Source organism: Bubalus bubalis, chromosome 14, assembly GCF_019923935.1.
Source record: "Bubalus bubalis isolate 160015118507 breed Murrah chromosome 14, NDDB_SH_1, whole genome shotgun sequence".
NCBI lineage: Eukaryota > Metazoa > Chordata > Mammalia > Artiodactyla > Bovidae > Bubalus > Bubalus bubalis.
In genome coordinates, this window is record NC_059170.1 from 45,475,802 (window position 1) to 45,500,575 (window position 24,774).

Here is a 24,774-nt window from a genome sequence, read left to right on the forward strand (position 1 = left end):
GGGTGGGGGTTGGACAACCAGGTGGAGGAGGGGAGCACTCACGCCCCTGCCTGGCTCCTGAGCAGGGACCCCCTTATCCCGCCCTCAGATTGGGCCGACACCACCCGTGCTCCTGGTTCTCCGGCCTCTGTGCTCAAACTAAAACCAGGTGGCCAGCTTCCCTGTGTCTCAGCTGTGGACATCAGGAGGTGAGGATTCTCAGCCTTCACAAGGAGCGCTAGCCAGTTCCTGTAATAAATCTCTCCCTATTATAGTGTACATCTATCCCATCGCCTCTGGTTCTCTGGAGAACTCTTGACTCATGCACTGCTTTAGTCTACTGTCCTTTTTCTTTGATATTCAGCCCCGTTTTCACTCTTTTTCTTTCTCAAATGGGGGTACAACATACCAGGGACCGGGCGAGACAGGCTGGTCCAAGGTGATGCCCAGTGAGTCACGTGTTTGGGAATACCAAGGGGTGTTGCTCCTGAGACTGGATTATCTTATGTGGCAGAGGTGACAAGAGCCTCTGATGTCATTTAAAAATAACAGTAGCAATTAATTGATTTAATCAAAAAGGGGGTTGTCCCAGGTGGGCCTAACCTAATCAGTGGAGCCCTTTAAAACAGTGTTTCAAGGTCAGAGACCCGAAACAGCTGAGTCTCTTGTGGTTTTGAAGAAGCAAGCTGCAGGTGGAGGGGCTGATGGTGGCCTCCTGGAGCTGAAGGCCGCACCGTTGGGAACTGAACTTGGCCAGTGACTAGTGACCGGGCTTTCTGTCAATAAGCACTTGGTTCCAGTTCTGAAAGGTGAGGCCCACGACTCCAAGCACAGAGCCTAAGGCCCAGCACATGCTGTCACCCACAAACCAGGGAGGGCAGGGGCTGTAGGGGGCCTGTCTCCCCTCGGGCCGTCCCACCCAACAGGCCTGGAGACGCAGGTTCCTCCTGCCTGAGGGTTGCCAGCGGCCCAGCAGGGCCGGGGTCTCCTCCCTGCAGCCTCTCCGGCCACCCCCAGCTGCAGGGATGCCCCAGCAGTCCCTACCTCTGTCAGGGTGTCCTCAGGCCGCAGTCCTGTGACCAGGGTGGCCTCACTTGCCGCTCTGTGCAGATACCAGTGCTCGATCTCTGTCCCCTGGGGGCGCTGAGGACCAGCTCTTTTCACTCTGCTCTTTTCACTCCTGTCTTGTCCCTTTTCTGGGGCCTTTGGCTTCAGCGCTGATGGGCTACCAAGTCACTTTGCTTGGCTCTCTGTCACCGTTCACCAGGACAACCCCAGTACATACCCCGTGAGCCCCACCACCACTCCGCCTGTGCCCAAGTCACCCAAACCCACCAGCTGGCATGATGCCTGCCCTGCGGTCCCAACCCTGCTACCCAAATCCTGGCCCTGCCCTTGCTCAGGCCTGGCCTTCCCAACAACTCTGGTCCCTCTGCCTCCTTCCTCCCATCTTGCCTGTGTCCTGCTCATTACAGGCACCCACAACTGTCCTCGTGAGAAACCCAAACGTCCTTCCTGAGTTGCCTGGGTCTCCTGGACCAGCAGCTTAGACATCGCCACAACCTCTTCTCTGGTTCTGCTCTGAGATCCTACCCGGGCCCCAGAGCGTTACCTGACTCCTCAGCTCCAGGCTGGGAGGCTCCTACCCCAGCCCCTCTGCCCCTCCCTCTACAGAGATGACCTGTCCAGCCAGTTCTCCCCAGTCACATGCCCATCTCCCCAGAGACCAAACATCTGCAGGCATGAGATTCTGGTACCTCCTTCCAGTCCCCAGCATGGGGCAGTGACACCGTGGGTGATGAGTCAAATCGACCTCACCTGCCAGCACTAATCAAGGTTGTTTTAAGATCTGCTTGTCCTCCAAGGGTCTCGGAACCTAGACAAGAGATTGGCCTGAGCCGTTTTCCAGAGACTTGGAGTCAGCTGCATCTGTCTGCACTCAGCCAGCTAAGCTGGGTGGGCGCCAGCATCCCCGGGGTGACCTAAGGGAAGTGGGAATCTGAAGCCTGGTTCTACCTGTGCAGAATGAGGCTCATCATACCTTTCCCCAATCACCGCTCCCTGCGCTTCAGGCTGCCCTGCTGCCTGACTGGTTATCCTGTAAATACTCAAGTCCTTTGCCTTTGTGGAGGCAGGTCTGAGGTTTGTTCTCCCGTCTCCCTGCTCGGTGGCGCTGCGAATAAACCCTCTCTGCTGCAGACTCTGCTTTGATTTCCTGCAAGTCTAGCAAGATGAACATGGTGGGGTAGGTTTTCAGCAAATAGCTGTTGAGAAAATTCACTGTATCTTTGAGTTCAGGCAAAAGAATCTTGTAGTCAAACCCCAGGCTTTGCAGCAGGGGGTATCCTGGCTGTGGAGTTTGAGAAACACATTTGTTGTTGTTTTTTAATCAGATAGTTCCGATATAAGGTTGTAAAGAAAAATAAAAGTATGTGTGTCAGTAGACTAGAAAATATTTGGATATCAAATCTCATAATCTGCAAAACTTCAGAACATTTTACATTTCAAATAATATCCTGGTTATGTGGGTTTATAGGTTGTTATAAACAGGTAACAGTTTGTTTTATCTCTTTAGGCACATTTACAATCAAGGTGTATATTTAGGCTTCATCAAATTTTGACAGACTGAAATGAAGAAAAGGTGAAAGTCGCTCAGTCGTGTCCAACTCTTTGGGAACCTAGGGACTATAGCAGTCGATGGAATTCTCTAGACAGGAATACTGGAGTGGGTAGCCTTTCCCTTCTCCAGGGGATCTTCCCAACCCAGTGATGGAACCCAGGTCTCCTGCGTTGCAGGCAGATTCTTTATCAGTTGAGCCATAAGGGAAGCCTAAGAATAATGGAGTGGCTAGCCTATCCCTTCTCCAGTGGATCTTCCTGACCCAGGAATCAAACCAGGGTCTCCTACATTGCAGGCAGATTCTTTACCAACTGAGCTATCAGGGAAGCCCGATTTACTAATTCTCTTACTGGAGATGATTTATTGTTTCTGCAAGCCATTACATGCTTATTGTAAGAAAATAAAACAGTGCAGAAATCTCAAGTGAAGGAGGGATAGTTGTACCATCCAGAGAGTTTTCTAGATGTCTCTGTGAGTAGACTATTTAAATAAATATCTTTGTTCACTAATAAAGTTGAAATCTATTTCCATGTTTAAAAAAAATAATTGTCTTAGTTGCTAAGTCATGTCCAGTTCTTTTGCAACCCCATGGACTGTGGCCCACCAGGCTCCTCTGTCCATGCGGATTCTCCAGGCAAGAATACTGGAGTGAGTTGCCATTTCCTCCTCTAGGGGATCTTCCAGAACCAGGGATTGAACCCACATCTTCTGCATCGGCAGACGGATTCCATACCGCTGAGTCACCAGGGAACCTCCCTGCCCAAAGACCAACATCCTGATTTTTTTACTCCAGGTACCAAGAAATCTCTTCCCTCTTGGGGAAATATCCCTCACTTCTCTTACTCTCTCCTTCAAATTCCTTAAAATCAGGATCAGCTTTTACAGGGAAAGTGAAATTATCCAATCAAAAGGTGTTGAGGGAGCATTTAGTGTGTGCCCGCCCTATGGGGCGGAAAACTTCAGAATATTTCAGACATAAAGAGTGACCCGGTGTGTGAGGACCTGCCGTGATGTTGAGAGGATGCCGGATGCAGAGAATTTAAGGCTCCCACAGGTTAGCAGGTTTGTCCCTTACCCGGTGGCTCGGGAGGTGCCCGGGGAAGGTCACCAATTAAAACTGCAGCCAGGCCCAGTCATCTGTGTCCAGTCACCCTGTCCTGTCAGCCTCTCGGTGCTACAAAAGGCTTTAACCCTCTCCCTTCATTTGAATCCCATGGGACGTCCTCTCTGTGGTAGGATGTGGGCAAGGGTGCGTCCAGCCTTGAGACTTACCTCATTGCTGAGACTTGACACAGGCTGACATTTCCTACTCCAGCCACTTGCCATCTTTCCTACTCGTCACGATTCAAAGTTCTGCATGCTGGCCTCACACTTGATGGAAGTGCAGTGTTTACACAGAGCTTGTCTGTACCTTCATGCCCTCCTGACAACCTGGTCAGACGTCCAACCTCATGTTCCCACATCTCCCCATCTTCCAGGGAGTGAAAAAACAGCATCTCAGAATCGTACTGTTTTGCTGTTTTATTGTTCTTATCGTTTCATTTACGCACCCCACCCCCAAATGGATGCAAGGGCTTCCCAGGAGGCACACTGCTAAGGAATCCACATGCCAGCAAGAGATGCAGGAGATGTGCATTCGACCCCGGGGTCTGGGAAGACCCCCTGGAGAAGGAAATGGCAACCCACTCCAGTATCCTTGCCTAGAGAATTCCAAGGACAGGAGCCTGGGGGCTACAGTCCATGGGTTGCAAAGAGTCCGACGTGACTGACCACATACGCCTGTGGCTACAGCTGTGTACAAGCAAGAGGAAAAGAAGGCCTAATTAGTAGTGACAATGGTCGGGCAACTACAGCCCTTGTCTGACTATGGATTTTCAGCCACAAGCTCACCTATATATTCTTTATTCTTTTTTACCTATATATTCTTTATTCTTTTTTGTAGGTGGTGGTGAGTTGTTTTCTTTTTTTGCCACACCTTGAGGCTTGTAGGATCTTAGTTCCCAGACCAGGGACCGAACCCAGGCCCCCACAGTGGGCGTCCACAGTCGTAACCACTGGACCGCCAGGGAATCATTATTTTTTAACAAATAACTCCAGGTATGATTTATTAACCAATAGGCCATGAGAAATTGCCGTTGAGTGGAGTTTAGACAGATTCCGAATTTGCTGCTATTTTCTCAGGGAATACAGCTGAAAGAGTTTTAGAGAATCTGAAGCAGAGACACAGGTGATTAATTCTCTTCTTGGGTAAGGAAGCAGCAGGCAGGGAGGCTTGGTATTTATACCGACTCAGATACAGGCAGCTTCACCACTGTTTTTATAACATCTAGATTCAAATCACGAGGAATAAAGAATGCCATTAGTCAGGACCTCAGACTGAGTCAGTTGGCAAGTTTCTCTCTTTGAAAAGAACACAGAATCTGCCTGCAAGGCAACAGATTGCCTGTGATGCAGGAGATGTGGGTTTGATCCCCCAGCCAGGAAGATCTGGAGCAGGAAATGGCAACCCATTCCAGTGTTCTTGCCTGGGAAATACCATAAACAGAGGAGCCTGGAGGGCTACAGTCCATGGGATCACAAGAGTCAGACATAACTTCGTGATTAAACCACCACCACAATGTGAAGGGAATGTCTGAAAAGGCTCCTTCAACTCCACTAGACAACATGAAAATTTACCAACTAAGACCTAATCATCCCTTGGTCCCCACACCACATTCTCAGGGCGGTGGGCAGCAGGGTTAATTTTTTCAGAATGGAAACCACCATTGTTTACTCAGCAATCTGAGCCCTGGTAGGAATCTCTGCAGTTAGATGCACGGAGAGTGGAGATATGCTTTAAAAGAGAAAAAAAAAAAAAAAAAAAAGAGCTACAGATGCAGCTGGAAGCATATGGTGGCCTTCAGGTTTGAGATAAAATAGCAAAAGTAGAAATGTGTGCTAGCTTTGAAAGATATTTAATGGTTGACTTGAAACAGGCCAGGCATCTTACCTTTTCTCTCCTACCGTCTACATCCAAACCTGAGTAATAGTTATTGTCAGGCGGTTTTTTGTTTTTGTTTTTTTAAAATCCTTTCACCAAGTTTCTCCAGTGGTTTAAATGCCTCAGTATTTTATTTTGTCCCTTTCCTTTATAATTCCAATTCTAGATTTCTCAAGGTGGTTTTTGAAGCCCTCCAGGATTTGACCTGACCATTAGTAACAACTTATCTTACTTCCCTAATACACCCCCTAAAGTCCAGGCACAGGAGTCTCTCTCTCTGCAATCTATAGCTGTTGTTTTCATACCTAAAAATTCTCCCTCCGATTTTTCCTGGGTTCGGCTTTCTCTCCTCTGACTTTCCAGGTCCTTGTCATCATTCCTTGATCCTACAGGCAGTTCCCCACCTTTGATGAGACCATCCCTGGATTCACCTCTCCTCTGTGCAGGCAGCCCCTCTGGCTGACCGGGAGCACCAAGAGACAGGGGCACAGACACGGCCTTTGGCTGTGGACTGTCCTGGTATTCCATAAGGACTGAGTCGTTCTTCTCTATAATACTGTATGCAGCTCGAGAGCAGAGATCAGAACACTACATTTTGCTTTCTTTCTTCTCCTCAAACTGACATTATAGAGCAGGACACTCAGTCTGGCTGGCCAGCAGGGTGGCTACGCCTGCTTCTGAAATGTTTGCTTCCATATTTAACAGATTAATAAATAGACACTCAGAGGATTTAGCAATCCCAAACAATCAGCTCTGATCTAAAAATAGAGCAAAGCCTCTGGTTTCTCAGAACCATTTCTCTCATTCATTTGAGTTGCTTCCAAGTATGACAAAGAATTTGCTTTGGAAAACTTAATTTTTTTTTTTTAACAATTGAAATGCTGTCACTGCCAGTTTAGGGTTTTACCGAGTGTGTGTTGTGCTTTATCTTATGTTGGCAATTCTAGGTCCCAGGTATTTCTGTGGCCCCAGGTTTTTATTTTTCCTCCAATGACAAGATTTGGGTGGGTAAGATTAAAATTTTTAATTGAGGTAAGATTCAGGTAATATAAAGTTTACCATTTTGACCATTTTTAAAGTATACAGTTCAATGGTTTTTAACATTTCCAATGTTCTGCAGCCATCATTACCATCGAGTTCCAGAACATTTTTATTACCCACAAAGGCAGTCCTTTATTGTTAATGGGGAACAGTCATCCCCATTTCCTCTTCTCTTAGTCTCTGGCAGCCAGTATCGTGCCTTCTGTCTCTTTGCTTTGGCTTATCCTGGATATTTCATATAAATGGAATGTGTTTGCTTCCCCCCCACCCTTTATTCTATTTACATGATGTTTTGATTTTTTTTCCTATGTTGAGCCAGGAACCACTCAGTCACAGTGTGAAAATCCTTTTCATATGCTGCTGGATTTGGTTGCTAATACTGTGTCAAGGGTTTCTCCATCTATATCCATAAGGGTTAGCTGTCTGTAGTTTCCTTGTGTTGTCTCTGTCAGGTTTTGCTAGTAGGGTAATACTGGCCTCACAGAATGATTTAGGAAGAGTCTTTTTTGGTAAGATTTTGAGAATGGGTGTTAATCCTTGAAATGCTAGAAGTCACCAATAAGGCCATCTGATTTCAGGCTATTTTGGAAGGTTTTTGATTACTAACTCAATCTCCTTCTTCGTATTGGTCTGTTCAGATTTCCTACTAATACATGATTTAAGTGTTTAGATGTTTGTTCATTTCTTCTAGGTTAACCAGCTGACACACAATTATTCGTGGTGTGTTTACCCTAACTCTAAGCAGTAGCAGGGGTCCTAACCACTGATTGGATTCAGCAAAGGCAGAAGTGGAGACATCTGAGAGCCAGGAGGAGGCAGCAGAGAGCGAGGAGGAAGCAAGCCAGTAGGGGGCTGCCCCGGGAGTTGGGGGAGAGTGGGGAAGGGGCTGCAGGTTAGAGTAAGCGGCTTAGGGGAGGTCGTGTTTCCTGGAAGACCCCCTCCCTCGCCCGAATCCCCTGAACACAGTTCCGGGATCCTCTCCCTCTACAAAGGACCAGACTGTCCAAGAATCACTGACTGCCTCAGTTCTTACGTCATCCAAAGGACTGCATTACTGCAGAACCATGGCCTCAGAAGCTCGAGATTTCTGTACCACTCCTGATTGCCTACCTTTATAGGTGGGTGAATGAGAGAGACAGTAGAGGCCACAGATTTGTAAAGCAGCAGAGTTTTATTAGAACAAAAGGCCCCAAACACGACAACTTGGGGTAGAGGAAGTAAACTGAGTTCAAATGTCTTTTTGACCGCTTAGGGAATGTGTTTTCAAGAAGAGCGTAAAATGTTTTGATTTAGTCTGTGCTCTTGGAGCGGGTGAGGGGGTCAGTAAGGATGCTCCGGTGGGGCCTCAGGGTCAGACTGAAACAGTGGTCTGTGGTGGGCACACATTCCTCCTATGTCTGCTGAGGTGGCACTTCTGGCTGAAGCCTTGCCCGCATGCCTTGCACACGTGTGGCGTCCTCCCCTGGTGTGTCATCTGGTGGAGGATGAGGTGTGACTTGTGGGGAAAGCCTTGGCCACACTCTGTGCACAGACAGGAGTTCTCTTCCAAGTGTGACCACTTGTGCATGAGCAGGGCGGACTTGTTCCCGAAGCCTCGCCCGCACAGCCGGCAGTTGTAAGGCTGCTCCCTTGTGTGTGTGCGGCGGTGCCGGATGAGGCCCGACTGGTGGCGGAAGCCCCGCCCACACTCCCTGCACACGTATGGCTTCTCCCCGGAGTGCGTCCTCTGGTGTGCCACAAGGTTGGACTTCTGGCTGAAGCCTCGCCCGCACTCCGCACACACCAGGGGCTTCTCCCCTGAGTGCGTCCTCTGGTGTCGGATGAGGTTGGACTGCTGGCTGAAGACACGCCCGCAGTCCTTGCACACGATGGGCTTGTGCCCCGAGTGCGTGTTCTGGTGCCTATTGAGATGGGACTTGAGACTGAAGCCCCGCCCACACACCCCACACACGTAAGGCTTCTCCCCGGTGTGTGTGCGCCTGTGCGAGATGAGGGTTGAATTCTGGCTGAATCTGTGTCCGCACACGCCACACACGTAAGGCTTCTCCTTCGAGTGTGTCCTCTGGTGGTTGACAAGTGTGGACCTCTGCCGGAAGCAGCGCCCACACTCCTTGCAGGCATAGGGCTTCTCCCCTGAGTGTGTCCTCTGGTGCGAGATGAGGTTCGACCTGTCGCTGAAGCCCAGCCCGCAGTCGCCGCACACGATGGTCTTCTCCTCCAGGTGTGTCCTCCGGTGCCTGACGACAGCTGACTTCTGGCTGAAGCCTTTCCCGCACTCCTGGCACACGTAGGGCTTCTCCCCAGAGTGTGTCCTCTGGTGGATGATGAGGTTCGACTTCTGGCTGAAGCCTCGCCCGCACTCACCGCACATGTACGGCTTCTCGCCCGAGTGTGTCCTCTCGTGTATGATGAGTGTCGACTTCCGGTTAAAGCCCCGCCCACACTCCCCGCACACGAGAGGCTTCACACCCGAGTGCGCCTTCTGGTGTCTGGCCAGGCTCTTCTTTAGACTGAAGCCCTTCCCACACACCCCACACACGTAGGGCTTCTCCCCGGAGTGGATCCTCTGATGACTGAGCAGGTTCGTCATCTTGCTGAAACCCAGTCCACACTCTCCACAGTTGACAGTCCCAAACCCCAGGACTTCGATCCTCTTCAACAGCCTGTCTGTTTCCTCAGGGGTCCCCATTTGTGCAGAGCCGGCCTCTATCTCCATACCTGGGACCCCACCCCCAGAGATGACTGGCTGCCTCTGGGGTGGCCTGGGGAATGCTTCTACAGTACTTTTCTCTGTCTTTCCAAACAAAGGCGGGGCACCTTCTCCCTCCTGCCCTTCCACTTCCTCGATCCAGGCACTACCACCAGCGGCCTGCTGCTGCTGGTCCTCCAGGCACAGGTCTCCTGGCTGGACGGGATCTTCGGCATACAGGCACGTGAAGATCCAGGGTGGGGGACTACACAGCACCTGCTGCATGTGGAATTTCTGACTGCAGAGATCCGGAGGGCAGAAAGGACAGAGGTGGAGTTCTGGCTTTGGTTCTGTGGCAGAGAGAAGAGTCTGAGTCAGAACTGAGACGTGGAGCCACCAAAGCAGTTCTGCCTGGTCTGATGGTTAAGACTCCAGTCCCTGTTCTTCAAAATGTTTACATCTTCAGGGCCACCCAGCAAGACTTCATGCAGAGGACCCACTACAACGACCTCCTAACACACAACCACCCAGTGACACAAACAGGGTCCAAAGGGATTGTCTGTGACCAAGAGAGCTCTAACCAGAGAACCCACATGGAAACGTCTTTCTCTTTCCCTGTCTCCCCGGGAGGATGGGGTAGAAGAAGAGAGCTGTCCCTGAGCCTGGAAGACCCTGGTGTAGGAGGCAACACAGCGGAATGGCTAAAGATACCATATGTGAGACACCTGAACCTGGAGGGTCCCGACTCTCGGACAAATACTTATTAGAGGCCTACTCTGGACCAAAATTCCCACAAGGCAGGGCTTCCCTGGTGGCTAAGACAGGGAAGAATCTGCCTGCCAATGCAGGATACACAGGTTTGACCCCTGGGTCGGGAAGAGCCCCTGGAGGAAGAAACAGCAACCCACTCTAGCATTCTTGTCTGGAGAATATCCATGGACAGAGGAACCTGCAAAAGAGCTGGACACAACTGAGTGACTAACACTTTATTTCACTTTCACTTTCAGGAGGCTTTCAGCAGTAGACAACACACACAGTCTAGGTCCCCCAATGACTGGTGCCACGGATCAGTTTGAGTCTTGTTAATTTCCATAATTAACCAAAATAAAAATGGCACCAGGAATCAATATAAAAGTTTTCTTCTCATAGTACCTCTCATAAGGAGATGTCAACACTGAACACCTTGCTTCAGCACCGCTGGTTCTACTCAGCTGGCAGAATGCAGGATCACATAGTCTGAGGAACCAGGTCCAGACCTCACTGCATCTGCCTGAACACTTGCCTTCATTGATGAACTGAACTTCTGAAAACCAACTGTGTATACATCTACATTCTAGAATTATTCCATCAGTATAGAATGCTACTGTATTCTGAGACAGGGCCTTCACAGAGGTGATTAAGGTTAAAAGAAGTCATAAGGCTCTAATCGATATGTCTGGTGACCTCCCTGTAGGAGGAAAGCCGGAATGTGCAGCCTCAGAAAGGCCGGGTTAGGACAGAGTGAGGAGGTGCCCATTCAAAGTCCAGGAGGGAGGCCTCCTTTGTAAACTGCCAACACCTCCGCCAACCAAGAACTGCAAGCCTCCAGAAACACAGTAAAACCTTTTGCTTCTGCCATGAATTCTGCTGCTGTGTTTCAGCAGCCTGAGCTAAGAGAGATGCTGCTTCTTCTACCTTGAGCTCTTCCCTAAGTGCCTCTGTACCTGCCCTACAGTCTGCCCCTAAGTAAGTCCCATGACATCCATCAGCTGTTCCAGTAAATGTGAAAGGGCCAAAGTCCCTATTCAAAGATAACAGTTGGTTTGGCAGAAGATGCAATAGCAGCTACATGACACCACAAATCACATTAGATACCATACCAAAACTCTCTAAAAAACAAAGAGCCACAACAAAGCAGGTGCTAAGACTAATAAGAAATAATAGGATTGATATGTAACACACGACTATATTTAAAATGGATAACTGACAAGGACCTACTCTACAGCACAGGGAACACTGCTCAGGTTATGTGACAGCCTGGATGGAAGGGGAGTTTGGGGGAGAATGGATACATGTATATGTATGGCTGGGTCCCTTCACTGTCCACCTGAAACTATCACAACATTGTTAATCAGCTATACGTCAATGTAAAATAAAAAAAATTTTTTAGAAAAAAATGAAAGGTTAAGGAATATAATGTAGAACAAAAGAACTTTAACATTAAAAACTTCATTAATGAATGAGATAAAATTGTCATGAACCTTTACATGCCTAACAGTACACTGAAGTGAAATATATAGCAAAAACTTAGAAAGAAATGGAGGATTTGATATAAATTACAATGACATTGGCGAGTAATCTGCTGTGACTCTTAGCAGACCAAAAACAAGGATATAAACAACTTGAAAAATATAAATGATTTCTATTATATATGCTATTTCCCTTGATTTTAAGACAAAATTAACTAAGTTTTCAAATTTGATAAAACTGAGAAACAGAAAATCTCCTATAGAAAAAGAAAACATATACTTCTCTTTATTATGAAATTGTCAACAGTATTTTAAAAGCTAAAAAACACACAATTCCCTACAGTTATCTATTCCTCTATCATTTAAAAAGAATGCCAAGTCAAAAAACTCCCCAGAAACTCCACTCTTTCCAATTCTCTACCCCCCAAGCTAACCACTGATCATGGTGAATAATAATGCAGATGTCTATGTTCACATATACATGTTGACACAGTCTTTGACACAAACCCAACTATGTAATAAACATTGTTTTGCAATTTTTCACTTAAAAATGTATCTTCTAAGTATCTGCTTTTCTGTTAAAGGAGGTAAAGGAAAATCTGCTCTTCGTTAATGAACAATTAGGAAGCATCATCACAAAAATGGAAAGTTTAAAAAAAAAAAACAGACAGGCTCAGTAAACTGTGGGACAATGTAAAATGGACTAAACACATGTAACTATCATTCCAAAAAGAAGGAAACAGAAGGGAACAAAAGAATCATGAAAGAATCATGTCCAAAAATCTCCCCAATGTGGCTCTAACCATAAATTTATAGGTTCAAAAATTTGAGCTCACGCTATGACAGGAAAAATAGTGACATCGCAGTCAAACAGCTGAACATCGAACATACAGAAAGCTCTGAAAGTACCAGAGGTTTAAAAAGTAACAAAAAAAACAAAGCAATAACTGTAGAAATGACAGCTGATTTCTTATCAGAAACAATGGGAGGCCTGAACAGGAGAACAGTATCTTTAAAGTGGTGAAAAAATAAGCCAACCTAAAATTCTAATCCAGGGAAAATATCCTTTTAAAAATATAGTAACGAGAGCCACCAGACTATGTATGTGGGAGAAAACTAAGTGAGGCAGAGACGGCAAACCCAGTGCAGGGAGACGAGACACCAGGAAGCTCGAGTGCGGCTGCAGGTCTGGAAGAAGGCCAGGAGGGCAGTGCATACGGTGAGCGGCCAGGGGCCCAGCAGAAAGACCTCCCCACCCCCAGCCTTCTGAACCACCCAGTGTCCCTACTCACCCAGGCAGCTGACGGGCGAGCATTTCCTCTCTTCTCTCCAGGTCTCCTTCCCTTGCTCCAGCTGGGTGATGAGTTCTGGTTTAGAAAACGGAATGCCTGCTCAGAGAAAAAGAGAACAAGATGGTCGCACGTTATCCTGCACTCAGAGCCACACCAGGGGGGAGGATTTCTAAAGGTGGTGGGGAAGATGTGAGAGTGGTGAGCTCCCCCAGGGAAGGGAAGCCAGGATGGGAGTTCACTGACCCGACTTCATGCTGTGAGAGAACACCTCCCTCGTTTACAAGAAGATACTGACTAGGAAGAGATGCCATGCTTACCAGAGAGCCTGCGGGAGAAGGCTAGAAATGCGGAGTATCACACACATATGTACACAGCTGTACACGTTTATAGAGTGTCTCTGCTTTGGAGTCCGACCCAAAGGTAAGGCCAGAAAGCAAGAGGGCTGCTCCAAGTTGCCAGCAGCCAGGACCCGGGTCCTAAGAGATGCAGGCTTACCCAGTGAGACCAGGTTGCTGTAGTTCTCCAGCATCACCTCCCGGTACAGGGACCTCTGAGCAGGGCTCAGCAGCACCCACTCATCCTGGGTGAAATCCACAGCCACATCTCTGAATGCCATGTGTGCCTGTAACACAAAACAGCCCTGTTCACCCGGGAGCCAGCCCTGCCCAGGCCTCAGGGTAAGGGGCAAGGGGGAGGCTGCCCGGGGGAGACAGGTGAGAGATCTAGATCCTGCCTTTGACCCTGGTGCTCTGTATTCCAAGATCTTTAAAGCCCTGTCACCATCTGGGCAGTGGCACTTGTCAACACGTTCAAGGTCCTAGCTGGGCTGATTTGGAGAATACATACAAAAATAGGAGCCTGAAAAAATAACTTTCAGGAACTTTAACTCTATGTTGAGGGTAAGCGCCAGACTTTTGAGTTTTACAAATTTAAAAGAATAATCTGAACAATGGTATTAGTGTTGAAGCATCCGAATGACTGAGGTTCACACAAGTCAGTTATGGCAAAGACCAAACACAACTCAGTCCCTCCCTGAATCCCACAGCCCCTCCGGCCCTCCTTCCCTGAGAGGCACCAACCAGCAGGGAATGGTCAAGAGCACGAATTCGAACCCTACTGCCCTGGTTTGGAGCCCATCCCAGCCATCAGCTAGCATCTCCGCTTTTTCAACTGTGGATAACGGTCCACTAAACGTCCTGTCCCACACTGTGGTGCTCAGGGTGGACGTCCCTGCCATTCAGTCCACGAATTCATCTCACATGCCATTCTCACACCCTGCCCAACTTTACTGCCTTTATCGCAACACTGTTTCAAAGTGGAAAGCACCCTGCAACAGGGACATCAGGAGAGGTTTTCACAAGAGGCCCAGGAACTTGGTCTTGAACGAAGCACACGAGTCTAGGGAAGAGACATGTGCCAGGTGTTCCCGATGAGGTGTATGGGGAGCAGAGAAGAGGACACCTGAGCCAAGGAGGAGAGGAAGCCTGAATCCTGGGACGTAGGACCACTTAGGAGGAATAAAAGGCACTAAGTGGGAGAAATGCAGAACAGGTCGAGCGTAGGAGCAGCTTGTGGGTTTTAAATGATTGTAAAATATACATAAGCATTTTACTATTTTTACCATGTGAAGTGTACATTTCAGTACATTAAGTATGCTCGCACTTAATGTGGTACAACCATCACCACTATCCATCTCCAGAACTGGTTCATCATCTCATGTTGAAACTCTGTGACCATTAACCATAATGCCCTTTCTCACAAACCCTGGTAACCAACCATCATTTTACTTTCTGTCTCCATGCATTTGGCTATTCTAGGTATCCCAAATATGTGAAATCATACGGTGTCTGTCCTTTTGTGTCTCAATTATTTCATTCAGCGTAATGTCTTCAAGTTTCAGCCACAGACTCCAAAGAAGACGTACAGATGACCAAGAGACCCATGAAGAGAGGCTCAACATCACTAATTGTTCAGTTCAGTTCAGTTGCACAGTCGCGTCCAACTCTTTGCAACCCCATGAATCGCAGCACGCCAGGCCTCCCTGTCCATCACCAACTCCCGGAGTTCGCCCAAACTCATGTCCATCAAGTCAGTGATGCCATCCAGCCATCTCATTCTCTGTTGTCCCCTTCTCCTCCTGTCCCCAATCCCTCCCAGCATCAGGGTCTTTTCCAATGAGTCAACTCTTCACAAAAGGTGGCCAAAGTATTGGAGTTTCAGCCTCAGCATCAGTCCTTCCAATGAACACCCAGGACTGATCTCCTTTAGGATGGTCTGGTTGGATCTCCTTGCAGTCCAAGGGACTCTCAAGACTCTTCTCCAACACCACAGTTCAAAAGCATCAATTCTTTGGCGCTCAGCTCTCTTCACAGTCCCACTCTCACATTCATACATGACTACTGGAAAAACCATAGCCTTGACTAGACGGACCTTTTTGTTAGAGAAATGCAAATCAAAAGTACAATTCACACCAGTCAGAATGGCCATCCTCAAAAAGTCCACGAATGATAAATACGGGAGAGGATGTAGAGAAAAGGGACCCCTCCCACACTGTTGGTGGGAATGTAAAATTCGTAGCAGACCCTCTAGAGAACAGTATGGAGGTTCTTTAAAAAACTAAAAATAGAACTACCACATGATCCTGCAGTCCCACTCCTGGGCTCATATCCAGAGAAAGTCATAATTCGAAAGGATACACGCACCCGGTGTTCACTGCAGCACTGTTTATTACAGCCAAGACACGGAAGCAACCTAAATGTCCACCAGCGGAGGAGTGGATAAAGAAGATGTGGTGCAGCCTTCCCCGGCGGCTCAGGGGTAAAGAATCCACCTGCATTCACACGAGTTCCAGTGGTAAAGAATCCTGTGAATACAATAGACACGAGTTCGGTCCCTGATCTGGGAAGATCCCACATGTCTTGGAGCGACTAAACCCGTGTGCCACAACTACTGAACCTGTGCTCTACAGCCCGTGCTCTGCCACAAGAGAAGCCACCTCAGTGAGAAGCCTGTGCACCACCACTAGAGAGTAGCCCCCACCTGCCGCACCCAGAGAAAAGCCCAAGCAGCAGCGAAGACCCAGCACAGCTATGAATAAATAAAATTTTTTTAAAAAATGTAGTACATCTTTGTACAATGGACTATTACGCAGCCATATAAAGAATGAAATAATGTCATTTTCAGCAACATGGATGGACCTAGAGATTATCATACTAAGTAAAGTAAGTCAAACAAAGGCAAATATATCACTCATATGTGGAACCTAAGTTTTTAAAATGATATAAATGAACTTATTTATAAAACAGAAACAGACTCACACACTTAAAAAACAAAACGTATGGTTACCAAAGGGGATGTGTGTGTGTGTGGTGGGGGGAGGAATAAGGAGTTTGGGATTAACATATACACACTACAATATATAATAAATAAAGTATATAGACAGGTAACCAACTAGACCCTACTATATAGGACAGCAAACCCTACTCAATACTCTGTAATAACCTATATGAGAAAAGAATCTGAAAAAGAATGAACATATGTATATGTATAACTGAATTACTTTTCTGTACACCTGAAATTAACACAACATTGTAAATCAACTGTTCAGTGTAGTTCAGTTCAGTCGCTCAGTCGTGTCCGACTCTTTGCGACCCCATGAATCGCAGCACGCCAGGCCTCCCTGTCCATCACCAACTCCCGGAGTTCACTCAGACTCACGTCCATCGAGTCAGTGATGCCATCCAGCCATCTCATCCTCTGTCGTCCCCTTCTCCTCCTGCCCCCAATCCCTCCCAGCATCAGAGTCTTTTCCAATGAGTGAACTCTTCGCATGAGGTGGCCAAAGTATTGGAGTTTCAGCTTTAGCATCATTCCTTCCAAAGAAATCCCAGGGCTGATCTCCTGCAGAATTGACTGGTTGAATCTCCTTGCAGTCCAAGGGACTCTCAAGAGTCTTCTCCAACACCACAGTTCAGAAGCATCAATTCTTCGGCACTCAGCTTTCTTCACAGTCCAACTCTCACATCCATACATGACCACAGGAAAAACCACAGCCTTGACTAGACAGACCTTTGTTGGCAAAGTAATGTATCTGCTTTTCAATATGCTATCTAGGTTAGTCATAACTTTCCTTCCAAGGAGTAAGCGTCTTTTAATTTCATGGCTGCAGTCACCATCTGCAGTGATTTTGGAGCCCCCAAAAATAAAGTCTGACACTGTTTCCACTGTTTCCCCATCTATTTCCCATGAAGTGATGGGACCGGATGCCATGATCTTCGTTTTCTGAATGTTGAGTTTTAAGCCAATTTTTTCATTCTCCTCTTTCACCTTCATCAAGAGGCTTTTTAGTTCCTCTTTACTTTCTGCCATAAGGGTGGTATCATCTGTATATCTGAGGTTATTGATATTTTTCCTGGCAATCTTGATTCCAGCTTGTGCTTCTTCCAGCCCAGCATTTCTCATGATGTACTCTGCATATAAGCAACTGTACTACAGTAAAAATTGGGGGAAAAAGATGACCTGAATCAAAATATGAAGGGCCTACAAAGTACCAGGGAGAAGCTGACACATAGCCAACAGCTTCAAGGTATCTATCTACTGGAAAAACTATCAGGCTCTGAAGAATAACAAGAAAACTCCTAAGTGACTCTAGACAAAAAATACACCAGACTTCCATGAGACTTTTCAAAATCATCATTCAACTCATGTGCACTGCAGGTGGGAATGTACAATGGTGCAAGCACTATGGAAAACAGCACAGCAGTTCCTCAAAAATGTACAAATCACATTAGCATATGATCCACCAATTCCACTTCTGAGTATTTCCCCAAAAGAACTGGAAGCAGGGACTTGAATAGATATTTGTACACTCATGTGAGCAGCGTTATTCACAATAGGCAAACTGAAGACATGATCCAAGTGTCTGTCAGTAGACAAATGGATAAACAAAGAGTGGTGTGTGTGTGTGTATGTGTGTGTGTGTGTATATAATGGAATATTATTAAGCCTTAGAAAAGAAATTCTGACACATGCTACAACATGGATGAACATTAAAGATACTATGCTAAGTGAAACAAACCAGATACAAAAGGACAAATATAAAATTCCACTTATATGAGGTACCTAGAGTAATCCATATAGACAGAGTAGAGCGATGGTTGACAGGAGCTAGGAAGAAAGGGAAACTTAGTTATTGTTTAATGGGGATAGTTTCATTCTGAAAAGTTCTGGAAATGGAGAATGTGAACGGTTGCACAACAATATGAATGTACTTAACAATACTGAGCTATAGACTTAAAACAGTTTAGATGGTAAGTCTTATGTTATATATATTTTATGACTTTAAATGCATGGCAAAAAGAATATCATTCAAAGCAATAAGAAAATATTTCGGGGACTTCCCTGGTGGTCAGGTGGCTAAGACTTCGCACTCCCAATGCAGGGGCCTAGGTTCAATCCTTGGTCAGAGAACTAGACCCCACGTGCCACAACTAAGACCCAGCAGAGCCAAATAAATAAATAAACAAGTATTTTTTAAAAAACATTTCACTAAGACAGAGTGCCCAGAAATGTAAGACTGGTTGAATATGAGGAAATTCATTACTGTATATTATATGTATTAATGAACTGGACCAAGGAGAAAAAACATGATTGCATTTATACATGCTGAAGTATTCTTTAACAGAACTCATCCGACATCCAATTCACTGTAATAATAATGAATCCATAGAACTTTTCATTTTGAATTTTAGACTTAGACGTTGCAAAAATATCAATTCCTGTGTAACCTTAATCCAGTTTTCTCTAATGTTAACATCTGAGAAAACTATACTACAATGATGAAAACCAGATTAACATTGATTATAATTACTATTATCTAAACTACAGCTCATAACCACATTTCAACAGGTTTTTTCTACTAATATCCTCCTCCTTCTGGTCCAGGATTCAACTGAGGTTCTCGCACTGCATTTAGCTGTCATATATCTTTAATCTCCTCCAATCCTTCTTTCATGAATGACATTTTTGAAGAAAAGATTTGTGATTTATCAGATTTGAGAAGAAAATGATTAGAATGACCCTAGTTCACTTTTGGCTAGATTGTCTCAGAAGTCACGTGTCCTTTTCATACCCCTTGATAGGAGTTCATGATATCGGTATGTTTTACTACTGATGATGTTAACCTTGATCACTTGGACAAGGCAGTGTCTGCTGGGTTTCTTCATTACAAAATCACTCATTTTGCTTTTATATTTAATATACGTCTTGGGAGAGATACTTTGAGATTATACAAATATCCTGTTTCTCTTCAACCTTTTACCAAATAATTTTAGCATCACTTTGTGGGAGCTGTCTTCAACCATTATTACTGCAGAGTTGACCAAATGACAATGTTCTACCTCCTCCTTTCCTTCGAAATTCATTAGCTGGAATTCTGTAAGCAAGACTTGTCCCTTCTCTTTTTTTTTAATTAATTTATTTATTGTTGGCTGTGCTGGGTCTTCGTTGCTGCATGCAGGCTTTCTCTAGTTGTGGCAAGCGGGGACAACTCTTCGTGGCAGTGTACAGGCTTCTCGCAGCGGTGGCTTCAGGGGTCATGGAGCACAGGCTCAGTTGCTCCACGGCATGTGGAATCTTCCCAGACCAGGGATTGAGCCCATGACCCCTTCACTGGCAGCCAGATTCTTATGCACTGTATCACCAGGGAAATCCAAGAGTTGTCCCTTCTTATTTACTTCAGTCTGGATTCATAGCTTATCCTAGGGGTTATATTAGAATATTATCACTATTTTGCTGCTCAAATTATTTCATCAAACACTGGGTGCTCCTTCAGGCTGACCTCATCCCTGCTCTCACCCACAAATGTGCGACAAGGGATGCTGTGCCAGTCACAGGCTTAAGCCTGTATGCTCTCGGAGGGTCCAAGGCACCAGGTTAAGAACGTCAGCACCCTGCTAGAGGGACCAAACAGAAGCAGAGGCCCGATACCATGTGGAGAGGGTGTGGGGCCTAGCAAAGACAACACTGGTGTCTTCACCTGCTTAGGCTAACCCAGTGACAGGACCTGTATCGAGGCTCAAGAGGAGCAAATGAGGTTCCCTACCCTCTAACAACCACCTCCTGGTCCAGTGGGAGGGTCAGACAGTCATGACACAGCCTAAGCCCTGGAGTCCTGAGCCCCAGGGTCCCACCATCAACAGGGAGCCTGGGAACAGTGCCGGGGATGTGCAGGCTGCTCTGCAGCGGGAGAGCATCCCAGCTCATCACCAGTTGACACAGAAACAGAGATGCTCGGGGAAGCACAAGCAGACAACGGACTATGCTTCTGTGCAGCTGTAAAGCAGGGTCTGACCGGGTGGGGAGTCGGGGAGGAGACTGAGGAGGAGACTTGGAGAAGCTGGAGGCATTAAAGTAACTCTAACAATTACCTAGGCTTTATGTGCCCCGCACTGTAACTGCATTGCTAGGGTTATCTCCTCCAACATCCCCGGGAGGTGGACACCATTCTGATGATTCCCATGTGGCAGATGAGGAAAAGAAGGCTCAGGGAGGTGAAATAACAAGCTCAGGGCCACACAGCTAGACATGGTAAAACTGAGATTTGAACCTAAGCATCCTGACTTTGGAGTTGGGACAGAAGCGGACGATTAGGAAGGTCTCTTTCTAGAAGGCTGAATGGCAAGTTCAGTATGTGGACGTCAGGTGCCCAATGCAAGAGGCAGGTGGGGAGAGGGACAAGAAGGTGGCACAGAGACAAGAGTGAGGGCGGAGCAGGAGCGGAGACCAGAAGGAGAGGGGTCCAGGGCACAGTGTATGTGCTGCTGAGAGAACAGGGCAGGTGAGCCTGGAAAGAGCAAGGAGGCCCAGCTGCAGGTGTTCACTGAGGTCCACAAGGTCAGAATCAGGGGGAGGGCCAGACACAGGGACACTGTCCCCTGGAATTCCTCCCCAGCCACACACCTCCCCTCTCCTGCCTCTGAACAGAGCTGCTCTGACTGAAACAACTCTTCATTCTCTTGAGTGTAGTGATGACCCTGTGGTTATTTTACAGGAAGCTCTAATGTTAGAGCTGCCTCCTGAGGTAACTGCAGGTGAGATGACAGGACAGGGACAGAGGCAGTGAGGGCCTCGCTGGATGGAACCAGAACAGAAGGCCGAGGCCTTCACAACAGACAGACCTGAGAGTGCGCAGGCCTGAGCACACCACAAGGATGGGGGGGGGGTGGTCAAGGAGGACACAGGGTCTGAACAAGAGTCCCTGGGTCAGCAGCCACCCCTACCACAGACCATGTCCCCTGGGGAAACCAGCTGGGCTCTGATCCCCGGGTGGGGCGTGCTGGGCACAAGATGTCAAGCCTGAGCGAAGGAAACCCACCTTTGGTTCAGCACACAGAAGGCAAGCAGTCCCCACGTGAGTCCGGGCTGTCAGGAGCTCTCCCCTTGCCCACCAGGCTTCCTCTCTCGGCAGCACAAGAGCAGAAAGGTTCAGTAGAGTCACTGGAAACTCACGCCCTTAGACTTTCCTCTTCCTTAAAGGCATCAGGAATGGACCTGTCACAGAAGAAAAGGCTGCGGGAAGCTCGCTGAGAACACAGCCTGCCCCAGTAATGCTGCCAACTCCAGGCCTGAGCTGACCCACTCTTGCCTCGGACCTTCCTAAGCAAAGTTCATACTCACTGGGCGCTTAGGACTGTACACATCAGAGACAGTTCCAGGCACAGAACCGTCTTCATTCTAGCCTGACAACTCAATGGAGTACGATTTATTATCTTTATTTTACACATGAGGAAACTGAAGCACAGTGAAGTCAGTCCCTTATCCAAGGTGACACCGTTACAAAGTCACAGAGTCTGGATGAAGCTGGCAGCCGAGGCCAGGCTCTTCAAGTAGGGCAGGGACAGTGAACCTCTGTGGGTTGTAGGCTTCTCAGTGTGTCATTTTGATTGAATCAAGATTGCTCCCCAGGTAACAAGGGTTACATCTGGATGGTGGGTCTGTAGAGTTGTATTTATTTCTGTCTAAAATCTCTCCTTAATAAAACTTTAAAATGGAACTCAAAATCCCGAAGTCTGGAAACACCGGAGCCCTGCACATCCGTGACTGCTGGGGTCAACGCAGGTTTCCAGGACCTTTGAGAAACCTGCCCAGTGGGCCTCAGACAACCTCTTCCTCCAAGGCCTGAATCCAGGGGCGACCGGCCAAAAGCACAGCCAACATCGCTGCCAAAATGGCCCGTTCCACACCCAGCCCATCCCAGGCATAGGCTGCCCAGGCAATCCACCCACCAAAACTCCTGGCGGCCGACTGGCCCTCATCCCGGCACCTGGGAAATATCAGGGCCCCATGCCAACTTTCTCAACCCTCTGGCCCCCAGGGACTTGGGGATAAGAGCGACCTCCCCGCTCCCATCATCATCGCTCTTTCGGCCAAGGCCTAACGTGTCCTCACCCACAGAAGCCCCGGGACGTGGCTGGATTCCGGCATCCGCCACCACTGGGCATCACGGCTGAGCTTCGCTCACGTCCATCGAAGATGCGCGCTCACATCCCAAATATGACATCCGGGAGGGCACGGCCCGACCGCGACAGCGCGTCCCGCGGCCGCCTCCTCTGCCCGGCACCAGCACAGTCCCCAGCCTCAGGCCCAGCCAACAGCCCAGACTTTCGGGACCTACCTTTCCGCGCAGGGAAGAGCACGGCTGCAGCTTAGAGCCCCACGAGCGCCACACTAACCAGCGAGAATCAAGGGGTCACTCCAGCCACCAGCTGGGCCAGGACGCCAGGACTACACTGCCCAGAATCCTCGGCCAAGCACCAGGACTACACTACCCAGAATCCTCGGCCCAGCGGCGGGACTACATTTTCCAGGATGCTCGGCGCGCCCAGAGGCCTCTGAGGGAGCTGTTTCTCGGTAACATGCCCACGGGAGAATGGCCACTGTGGCACCTAGATTTCCGCCCCGCCCCCTCTTTTACAGAGGACCCCGGGTGAAACGTCTCCTTCCAGTGCCCACTTCGCTAACTCCTCCACCTTAAAGACTACACTCCCCAGTGACCCCAGCAGTGACTCCTGCCTCTGGTGAGGGACCCACCCCTCGGCTGGCGGAAGTGATGTGCCCGGGGAATCTCCGTTTAGTTTCTGGGGTGCGCGGCGGAGGGGACAACAGTTTCCGGGCCACGCTTGCTTGAAGGGAAAGCAAGGCTGTGTCTGGGCGGGTGGGGAGGGGTCCGAGAACCGCGCAGGCGTGATGTCGACCAGCTCCCTTTAATTCACTTAAACCCACGGTAGGGACAGACTGAGAAGGCGAGGCATCTTCCCGCGATCTTACTGTCAAAGGAGGCAGCCGTGGGTTCCGAGCCCATGTCCCCAGCTAGCGCACCCGCACCGCTCTTCCTAGATCCTGTCCCTCTGTCGCAGTCCGCGCGTTTATGGGCAATCTCATCCGTCTTCTGGGGGACAGGAGCCTCACTGTTAGACCATAGCTTGGGGCTCAGTCCCTCGTAGTGTCCATTGAAAAAGCAAAATATCAAGAATGACAACCTAAAAGTTGAGAATTGTGTTTCATTTGGTGGCCTTATACCTAGGAGACAGCCTCGCAGCTCTGAGGAACCGTTTGAAAGAGTTATGGGAGGAGCAGGATATGTAGAAGTTTGCTGAAAAGAAAACAGGGTGGTTAAACATCGAAAGGTTACTGCTGATCACAAAGGAACAGACAGCTTTATGAATTTAGAACTTTTCTACTATGGGAAGATGAAAGAATCTGGGCTCTCTTAAATCATTCCTTTGAGATGCATCTGAAGTATCTAGGGCCAGCATACTGTTTTTCTCCATCCTTAGTTTCCCTAAATGTGCACCCTCAGAGTGCCTGCAGAGGTTGATGGCTTCATGGCAGGCAGCATTCCGTTGTTTACTAAAACAGCATCTTTTTCTTTTTGGTCTACAGCTCTCTGAGTCTTTGTTCAGGGTTTTGATTGAGGTCAGGGAGGTACTGGTGCCATCTGGGACACACCCACTGGGGAGCTGAGGAGCACACCCTCCTTCACTGTGGAGGGTGTTTCCACCAAGGCACCCTCTCAGTTTTCCTTACTTCCCCTAGATTTGCTTTCTGAAGTTTTGTCATCTAGAAGACCAAGAAAATGTTCACATGGCCTGCAAAGCCAAGGAGAGACAAGCATTTCCTACAATTCTTTTTCAGCTCCCTGATGGTGCATCTGTTCCCTTCTCTTGCCTGGAGGCTGCCTCATTCACGGTGAATTCAGTTCAGCCCCTGCCCTAAGGAAAGTCCCTAGACTGACTTGGACACTCTCCACATCCCTTTCTGCTCTACGATAGGACTAGTAGTTCACCAAGAAATTAGAGTCCACTAAAAAAAAAAAATATATATATATATATATATATATATATATGCACAACCTAAAAACTGAGAATTCTATTTTATTAGGCAGATTTTCAGAGGACTTCAAACCTAGCAAGCAGCCTCTCAGTTAGCTCTGAAGGACTGCTTTGAAGGGCAGGGGAGCCAGTATATATTGGAGTTTTACAAAACAGATAATCAGAACATCAAAAATTACTATTAAGGAAAACCAGACAGCAAGTTAATGAATTTAGTGCTTTTCTATGAAGGAGAAGATGCCAAAGTCTGGGTACACTGAAAGCATTCTTTTGACAAGCACCTTAGCTATCTAGGGCCAGCATCCTGTTCTTTCCCATCCTAGTTCCCTGAAGTACATGGGGATGGGCCTGATGGCTTGAGATCGAGTGTTCTGTTTTTCCATCCTGAGGTCCCTAAGGGCTCACCGTGGGGCAGGGGGCCTGTAATGTGATGGCTTAATGGCCCACAACATCCTTTGTGTAACCATTCTTAGTCCTCACCAGCAATGAACAAAGAAAAGTCGAGAATGTCACCTACCAAATCAGTGAACAAAGGACGCTGTGGCTGCTACAGTC

General features: G+C 47.8%; 1 protein-coding gene and 1 long non-coding RNA gene across 6 annotated transcripts; one reads left to right on the top strand and one right to left on the bottom strand.

The window, feature by feature from the left end:
• Positions 1-582: 582 nt before the first annotated feature.
• On the top strand, positions 583-9,925 carry LOC123329222. 2 transcript variants are annotated; one of them, XR_006544579.2, is made up of 3 exons: positions 583-788; positions 3,272-3,392; positions 9,669-9,925. It is a non-coding gene; the product is annotated as an uncharacterized LOC123329222 (long non-coding RNA). The 2 variants fall into 2 exon arrangements; XR_006544578.1 differs by lacking the exon at positions 9,669-9,925 and adding an exon at positions 7,312-7,449 and having other exon boundaries at positions 587-788.
• Positions 7,773-22,835, bottom strand: LOC102395100 (zinc finger protein 133). Of its 4 annotated transcripts, none has more exons than XM_025264197.2 (5): positions 22,503-22,835; positions 21,204-21,379; positions 13,325-13,451; positions 12,830-12,925; positions 7,773-9,659 (listed from the first exon to the last, which is right to left on the bottom strand). In XM_025264197.2, exons 3-5 carry the CDS (start codon positions 13,443-13,445, stop codon positions 7,972-7,974), a joined length of 1,905 nt encoding a protein of 634 aa, XP_025119982.2. In that variant the 5' UTR covers positions 13,446-13,451; positions 21,204-21,379; positions 22,503-22,835; the 3' UTR covers positions 7,773-7,971. The 4 variants fall into 4 exon arrangements, with proteins under 4 accessions (XP_025119982.2, XP_044783942.1, XP_025119983.2 ...); XM_044928007.1 differs by lacking the exon at positions 22,503-22,835 and adding an exon at positions 22,277-22,491 and having other exon boundaries at positions 21,204-21,288; XM_025264198.2 differs by lacking the exon at positions 22,503-22,835 and adding an exon at positions 22,277-22,486.
• Between the last annotated feature and the right edge of the window lie 1,939 nt (positions 22,836-24,774).

What these genes read in the sequence shown, in the direction of transcription:
- LOC102395100 (XM_044928007.1), bottom strand. Translation starts at nt 22,329, where the DNA reads ATGCCCAGTGGTGGCGGATGCCGGAATCCAGCCACGTCCCGGGGCTTC. An exon ending in TTCTGTGTGCTGAACCAAAG is followed by an intron (nt 13,452 to 21,203) that starts GTGGGTTTCCTT and finishes TTTGTGTTACAG; the next exon opens with GCACACATGGCATTCAGAGA. An exon ending in CAGCAACCTGGTCTCACTGG is followed by an intron (nt 12,926 to 13,324) that starts GTAAGCCTGCAT and finishes TTCTCTGAGCAG; the next exon opens with GCATTCCGTTTTCTAAACCA.